The 8,613-nt window shown below is 52.6% G+C and overlaps 1 protein-coding gene across 1 annotated transcript in view; it reads right to left on the bottom strand.

Moving 5' to 3' along the window:
* Positions 1-353: 353 nt before the first annotated feature.
* The window catches only part of LOC123751385 (zinc finger protein ZIC 4), a 44,625-nt gene continuing 36,365 nt past the window's right edge, over positions 354-8,613 (bottom strand). Inside the window, exon 2 of the mRNA XM_069337977.1 lies at positions 354-1,278. Coding sequence (XP_069194078.1) covers positions 749-1,278 — 530 coding nt within the window. The 3' untranslated portion in view covers positions 354-748. The remainder of the gene's footprint in view (positions 1,279-8,613) is intronic.

The following is an 8,613-nucleotide window of genomic DNA, read 5'->3' on the forward strand; positions in this document are numbered from 1 at the left end:
TGATGTCCCTGAGACAAGGATGTGCCACTTCCCCTGGGGGTCAAGGGATGTGCCACTTCCCCTGGGTGTCAAGGGATGTGCCACTTTCCCTTGGGTGTCAAGGGATGTGCCACTTCCCCTGGGGGTGTCAAGGGATGTGCCACGCCCCCTGGGGTGCCAAGGGATGTGCCACTTTCCCTTGGGTGTCAAGGGATGTGCCACTTCCCCTGGGGGTGTCAAGGGATGTGCCACGCCCCCTGGGGTGCCAAGGGATGTGCTACGTCCCCTGGGGGTGCTAAGGGATGTGCCACACCCCCTCATGACCTTGAACAGTGTCTAGTCACGCGATCTCAAGCCTCTCCGAGCAGTTGTAAAGTTTTTTATTTGTTTTAATGGAGGAAAAAACAAGGACTGTACATATACATGAAGGAAGGGAGGTACAACACGCGCGTCCTTTCACGGACTGAACGTACGGTAATAAATTAGAGTGATGAGCACCTTGGTTGGCCGTAGAAAAAAATGTAGAATTCAGGTCTCGGTTGTGGACGGCTGGCTCCGGGAGTTAGAGTCGACCGCCCACACGTCGCGCGGTACAAACTTAGCAATATATCCTGTCTGTACACTATGTACACTGTACACCTTTGTACACACTATGTACATCACTGAGGACGGGGGACAGACGGGGCCCTCCACGGTGGGTTGACGTGGGTGGGGGAGTGGGTGGGTGTCAGGTGGGGGTTGTGTGGGGGGCCCCACAGGCCGCCCACTGTTAGTACGCCGTGGAGGTGGGCGGTAAGACGTGCGTCAAGCCGCCCACAGGACTGTGTTCGTTGCTGGGCGGCGTGGGCATCCCCGCGGCACTCTGACACACGTACCATTCACTTAGATTAGTTGAGTGTCCCCCGACGGCCGTGTTCCCGCCACCGCTGCCACCCGTGTTGCCGCCGCCCGCGCCGCCGCCGCCCGCGCCACCCGCCCCCGCCCCGCCCAGACCCGAGCCGGAGACGAGCGCCGTCTGACCCGTGTTGGACGAAGACACGAGCGAAGACGACGTTGAGGTGCCGTTAGTGGTGGTGGAGTCGTCGCTCTCGTAGCCAGAGCCCGAGGGCGGCGGGGACTTGCCGTGGACCTTCATGTGCTTCCTGAGGGAGGACGGGTGGGTGTAGGACTTGTCGCAGCCTCGCACCTTGCAGTTGTAGGGCTTGTCGGACGTGTGGACGTGCGAGTGTTTCTTCCTGTCGGAGGAGTTGGCGAAGCGTCGGTCGCAGCCCTCATACTCGCACCGGAACGGCTTCTCTCCTGAAACACAAAACTCACATTACTCACAATTGAAAGATGGCGGACCTGTAAACATTAATTCTCGACCATTTTTCCGAAACCAAAAAACGGTAATGAAATACATAGAAGTCATACATATATATATATATATATTATATGTATAAAAGGTCATGTAATTTAATGTGATTAACGACCATTGCGTACACCATAGGACAGAGTATACATATACACCACACTGGATACACAGGCTGGTGAAGCCCCGTGTCGCGATACATGTGTACTGGCTACATTTTTTTTTTTGGGGGGGGGAAGGGGGGTGTAGCAACCGGAAGCAATCAACAATTACTTCTAACCTGCACTTCTTATAATGATAATATTGGCTAGTTTTAAAACAATATTTTCGTTACAATATCTATGTATTTACATAAATTATTATAATAAATCGATGCCAAGTCGTTTGTTAATACATAACATATTTAGATTATGGGGTTATTACAGGATCATAATAAAAATGTGCTGCATATTATTATTGAAAATCTATGGAAAAATCAGTAACTGATTTTCCCCCCATTGATACATCACGTTAATCTGACTACTTCGTGTATTTGAAGAGAAGCGATGGAGGTGGAATTTCTAGACCACAAACCATAGTGCATGGAAGGGGGAGGGGAGGGCGTTGTGTGAAACCCTGGTTAGGCTTCATTGGAAGCCTCAGGAACCCTAGAGGATTCAGTTGAATCTCAGGTTACATTGCTCTTTTTGACCATGTGTAGTGGTCTAAGACGTGTGCTTGGGAGTACCTGGAGTACCCCCCAAGGTACTAAAGGTACTGTGTCATCACTCCCATGGTCATTAAGGTACTGTATCATTAAGGTACTGTATCATTAAGGTACTGTATCATTAAGGTACTGTATCATTAAGGTACGTCATAACCCCTTGAGAGGTTGGCAGGCCTGAGGCCCAACACTAAACCTGCAGCAGTGCCAGTAACAGTGCCACTGAGAACAAAACAAAGGGCCTGTACATGCGGGCCAACCATCAGGCCAGAAAACCGTAATTCCCGCCATTTATCAGAAGCCCTGAGGGGCGGTAAATCATGGCACTGTACCCCGCCTGTAATGGTGGCAGGCCAGGCCTCCATATTTCTCTCCCATGTTCCTGCCGCTGCCTCCAGTAATGTATAGGTGGCCTGGAGCTCTTCGCTGAAGCCTCCACTGCGCCTTCCTCGCACTCAAGGCCTCCACGACGCCTGCTCGCACTCAAGGGTACTAAGGCCCGAGTGAAGAGAAACACTGGGTTTAAGAGCCCCTCCATAAAACACCTCAACACCGACTCTTTGAGACAACACAATATGGAACGGAGACCTGTGCCCGCTGCCCCTCATTCTTCGGGTTACCTTGTCCACAGGTACCTCGGTACCTCGGCCACAGGTACCTCGGTACCTCGGCCAAGGGTACCTCATTATCTCGTGCAATAACACCATGGGATGAAGAAGCGTCCAGCAAGTCCCAGATCAACACGGGAGGAAGGTCAAGGGAACTGGAACTAGGGGCGTGCGACACACACACACACACACACACACACACACACACACACACACATACACACACACACACACACACACACACACACACACACACACACACACACACACACACACACAACACTAAAAGAAACTGGCAGAGTGGAAGAAAGGGAAGAAAAAGGTCAGTATGAACAAGAGAACCCCTAGCGGCCATGAATGGAGGCTGTAGACACAGATGAGCCGTGAGAGTAGCTCACTCCATCGCCGTGGAGTAAAGTAGATGAAGGAGACAGTAGAAAAAAAACAATTAACTCCATTCGTATTCCATTTGGCGGTAGAGAGCTGAGATGGCGGAGGACCAGGAGGTAGAGGTCAACTCTATAGACGTTAACAAAAGGGACTGAGTACCTAACACACCACTATACTCATACCAAATCGAGCCCATGTCCCCAAACTCCACCCAGTCAATACCGCCCACGCCCCCACCCCGCCCACACCACGCAACACACCACACACCAGCCTAACCCACCACCCAGATCTCAAGCTTTCACAACACTCCAAAATTCCATTCCTGGCCATAAGCCACTCTAGGGGCTGGCTATGCCCCCGGGGGCGACCCTGCGCCCGGCTGTATGGTCGGTAATCTCCTCTAGATGGTCACCATTCAGGGGCATAGAGGCGCACCCAGGCCCTGGAAATTGTCGACTGTGTAACACTCTCGCTCAGGACCTGCGGTGACGTCCTCAACAGCTAATTTATGAGCCTCCGGGATAACTGCTGGTGATTCATTCAAAGCACTCTGAGCTTTGTTTGTGTCGAGTAATTATCCATTAAGCAAGATGTAGCATGATACGATAACTTCTAAAAAAAATGCAGACACATCCCAGATCAGCCTGAGGAGGGTGACAGCTGCAGCACCAGCAACACCAGCAGCAGCAGCAGCACCAGCAGCCGCAAAAGCAGCAGCTTGCTGCTGTGTTAAAGCTTCGTGGTTCAAGCCCCGTGTGTTGGGAGTGACTTCCACGCAGCGGACGGGTGTGTAACAAGAGTCGCGGGGACCAGCACGCTTCGCAACGATGCACTCGCGCAAAGCTCAAGAGTTGAGTGCGCTCTCTGCACAGAGCCGCAAGGCACCGTGCCTCACCCTTCACCACAGTGCCACACGTGCCTCTAGTGCCGGCGTGTGGCCCCCTAAGCCAACCTCAACCAGCACTAACACAACTATAACCAACTTCCTCCCGAGACACATTTAATCCCCCCCCCCCCCGGCTTCCAGTGCTGAGTTTTCATTTCAAATATTTCTCTCTTGGGCTCTTAACAAAAGCTGAATAGCGGAAGACGACCAAGAAGTTTACATAATCAATTCTCCCAAGAAGAAATGGGCCATTCTGTCAAGGGTTCGCCACTTGAAATACGGTCCAATAACAGCCATTCAGCTCACTAGGAACAGGAAGAATGGGGCGAGGGAATGAATGAATGGCCGAGGTTATACTAACGGAAAGCAGGTACGCCACTGCCGGCTATGTCAGCTTCGGCGCCCCATTTCCGACCTGGAGAGTTATTAATTATTATCTTCATCGTCATGCTAAACCACTGGCCAAGCCAAGCACCCCAAGCCACTTAAGCACACGTCGCCACTCGCCAAAACAACAGGACAAAGCCAAACCAAACGAACTTGAAGACTTTTACGATCCAGTCTCTTTCAGGCGAGGAGTTGGCAGCTCCGGAGGGACCGACACCTGAGGGGGAGTGTTCCGACACCGAAGGGGAAGTGTTCGGACATCGGGGGGAGTGCTCCGACACCGGGGGAAGTGCTCCGACACCGAAGGGAAGTGTTCGGACACCGGAGGAAGTGCTCCGACACCGGAGGGGAAGTGTCCGGACACCGGGAGATCGTATAGGCAACTCTTCTCCAAACAGCAGCGCGTGGCCCACGATAAACAGGGTACTCAGGAGCTGGTAGTGCCCGCCGGCCGTCGCTCCGGATCCTTATCTTGACAACGGGAGGCTGGTGCTGGTCCTCCTCGTCCTCCTCCCCGTTAGTAATTCATTAACGCGTCGACCTTTTCAATTGTATGAATATAGGAGAACGGTGCACTGTGTACTGGAGGCTAATTTGGTTCATAGAGAGAGAGGGAGAAAGACAGGGATGGAGGAGAGGGAGTCAGAGAAGAAGAGAGAGAGAGCGAGCGACAGAGAGGCAGAGAGAGAGAGAGCTAGAGAGAGCTAGAGAGAGCAAGAGAGAGCTAGAGAGAGCTAGAGAGAGCAAGAGAGAGCTAGAGAGAGAGAGAGCTAGAGAGAGCTACAGAGAGCAAGAGGGAGCGCTAGAGAGCAAGAGAGAGCTAGAGAGCAAGAGAGAGCTAGAGAGAGCAAGAGGGAGCGCTAGAGAGAGCAAGAGAGAGCTAGAGAGAGCAAGAGGGAGCGCTAGAGAGAGCAAGAGAGAGCTAGAGAGAGCAAGAGGGAGCGCTAGAGAGAGCTAGAGAGCTAGAGAGAGCAAGAGGGAGCGCTAGAGAGAGCAAGAGAGAGCTAGAGAGCAAGAGAGAGAGCGCTAGAGAGAGCAAGAGAGAGCTAGAAAGAGCGAGAGAGTGTTGCGGAGACGAGCCACCACCACCCTGCCGCCCATGGCAACGGTCCCACTACCAGTATTGTTATTCAGTGGTCGTCGGTTATAACTTTACCTCCGCCTAATACTCCTGGAGGCCTGCCCGTCTAGCTAGCAACATTAATGACCTCGAACGCCTTCCAGAATTGCATCAACTCTTTGTCTAGTGAGGCAACGCGCGCGCCCGGCTCCCCTAGGACTCTCAACCTCACATAATCACAGATGCAGCGCTCTGTTAAGTGGGATTACACACCTGGGAGCAAGGCTAAACACTACCTATTGGGGGGATTTTAACCAGAGTCGGGAGTCAGATTACAGAGGATTTGCCGATAGAGCGATAGATAGTGTGTGTGACGGGGCCGAGGGGAGGCGCCAGAGTGATGCGATAATGGGATAACACAGAAGCGTTTAGGCTAGTTTCCTCCATTCTAAATACACTTTGGGGGGCTCTTGAGTGGCTGCGGCGAGCCTAGGTCGGGGAGGAGAGACTCGCTCGCTTGGGTTGAGGCAGTGATTGGTTAAGCCTTTATGTGTGTGTAAGTAGCAGATTACACCCTGGATAATCTGAATACACTTTCCCCTCAGACTCTTCTGTTCTATCTCTGCTGTGTGTACTCGTTCCTTAGCCCTCGCTTGTGTACCTCCTGCTTTCATCTTCTCTCTTTTTCCACCTTTGTGTTCCTCTCAATGCCTCCCCCTTCCCTTTTCCCTTCCAACCCTGGTATTCCTCTCTCTCTCTCTCTCTCTCTCTCTCTCTCTCTCTCTCTCTCTCTCTCTCTCTCTCTCTCTCTCTCTCTCTCTCTCTCTCTCTCTCTCTCTCTCTCTCTCTCTCTGGAAAACAGCACGGCGGGAGTAATAGGGAAAAATGGCATGTTTTCAGTAGGGCGGGGCAGCAGGCCAGGGACTGCTTAACTGCTCCATGGGCTCCTCCTGCTGCCGCCCTGCTGGTGTGATGACCGTTGTCATGCCTGCTGCTGGTGTGATGACCGTGATGATGATTATAGCTGATGGTTATTCTCATGTCTCGCTGCCAGGTGGTTTTGTTTAACGAGTTCATAAAGCAGTGATGACTGAGAGAGAGAGAGAGAGCGAGAGAGAGAGAGTGGGGGGGGGGGGGGTAAAGATGTGCATGGGGGGGGGGGAGTGAGGGACAGTCTGCGTGATACAGAGGCAGCGGGCGACAGAACACCCCCTCCTCCCCTCCCAAAGACCCGCTAACTTACAACACTATGCTTGCTATTTTTAACAAGACGATATTTTAGCGACACGTCTCATTTGCCCCCCGGCCGTGGGAAACAGATCATCCTGGAGGCCCGAGCCCACCACCTGGCGAAAACACCACACGCAGAAGGAGCGTAGCTGCACCAGCAGGAGCGTAGCTGCACCAGCAGGAGCGTAGCTGCACCAGCAGGAGCGTAGCTGCACCAGCAGGAGCGTAGCTGCACCAGCAGGAGCGTAGCTGCACCAGCAGGAGCGTAGCTGCACCAGCAGGAGCGTAGCTGCACCAGCAGGAGCGTAGCTGCACCAGCAGGAGCCTACGTTAATGTGGATAATGCGACGAGCTGAAAAATTGGGTTTGGGGTTGGCCAGGTGTACCGCGCTCGGCTAGAATGGGAGACTAATGAAGACAAGGCCGGTACAGGGTCCGCTGGCGGCGGCCTCCCGCGCCACACACACAACGCTTGCTAGTGCAGGGACGGCGATTCCATCTGGCAGTTTGGTCTGGATTGAGTGACAGGAGCGCGAAGGCCACTATCCATCCCTCCCAATCACCACTACCTGCGGCTGCCATATCCGCAGGCGGCGACGAGGGACATCCCGCAGCCCGACGCAGAAGGATCATCCCGCGGGGCGGTCCAGCCGGCCCCTCCTTTCTCGACTGGTCCCTCGGAATCCTTGCGACAATTAGCATGAATATTTAAAGACACGTCCAGTAGTTACATACGCCCGCTGACTGCGAGAAACAGCAGCTCTACGGCGCCTCAAGTATACCATCACTGAAGGCGACCACACGACGTACCGGGAATTAGTATACATCCTCGCTATGTTTCCTCGCTAAGCTGAGCCTCCGGTAACCACATTTTTTGGTATCATCTGCTAATGATATCAGGCGCTAAATCTGCTCCCATCGGCAGACGATTTAGGCAGGAGAGTGAGTGCTGGTCGCCAATTACCAGCTGGTCGGGGGTAGGGTGGCAAAGATAGAGTTGCCACCGCCAAACATACACTCACCCGCCTTAAACCACTCAAGACAATATCCACTCCTTCAGAATCGCCTTCACCAACATGGAATAATTCTCCGATATGTCTTAACTCGCAGATAACTCACGACCGATGCATGTGCAGCGCTAGCAACCGCAAGGCATTAAAAACGGAAAAGAAGGGAGAACCAACGTGTAGGCAACAGCAACAGAGGGGAAATACGGCAGCTCCAATATGGACAAATGAACCGGCGTCCCCTCCCCTCTGAGGAGCTGCTGTTGACACCGCGCCTCAGAGGGGAACACACACACAGCCGCCACCCACAGCACCAACACCTCCGCAACTAAGCTTTTTTTTATCGTCATTCCCAATGCCTGCGGGGCAGTGCCGCTCGTGGCAGTGGCATTATCAACAACCACTCGTCCCCCCCCCCGGGATGACGGCACCTTCCTTGCCTATAACAACAGTATCTTGAAAGATCAAAAGATAATGTTATAATTATCTTTTGATCTTCACTTGGAAGGTCAAGAGAAGAAAGTCGGGTTTTCTTCGGCGGTTTTTGCTTTAAAAAAAAGTAAAGTTATTATTAACAGACAGCGTTAATCCTGTGTGATTATACAGCCCTTGCAAGTGTTATGAGGACAAGGAGCTGGGATATGAGGACAAGAAGCTGGGATATAAGGACAAGAAACTGGGATATGAGAACAAGGAGCTGGGATGAGGACAAGGTGCTGGGAAATGAGGACAAGGAACTGGGATATGAGGACAACTAGCTGGGATATGAGGACAAGGAACTGGCATATGAGGACAAGAAGCTGGGATATGAGGACAAGGAGCTGGGATAGAGGACAAGGAGTTGAGATATGAGGACAAGGAGCTGGGATATGAGGACAAGGAACTGGCATGAGGACAAGAAGCTGGGATATGAGGACAAGGAGCTGGGATATGAGGACAAGAAGTTGAGATATGAGGACAAGGAACTGGCATATGAGGACAAGTAGCTGGGATATGAGTACAAGGAGCTGGG

The sequence above is a fragment of the Procambarus clarkii genome, chromosome 39 (genome assembly GCF_040958095.1).
Source record: "Procambarus clarkii isolate CNS0578487 chromosome 39, FALCON_Pclarkii_2.0, whole genome shotgun sequence".
In the NCBI taxonomy this organism is placed as follows: Eukaryota; Metazoa; Arthropoda; class Malacostraca; order Decapoda; family Cambaridae; genus Procambarus; species Procambarus clarkii.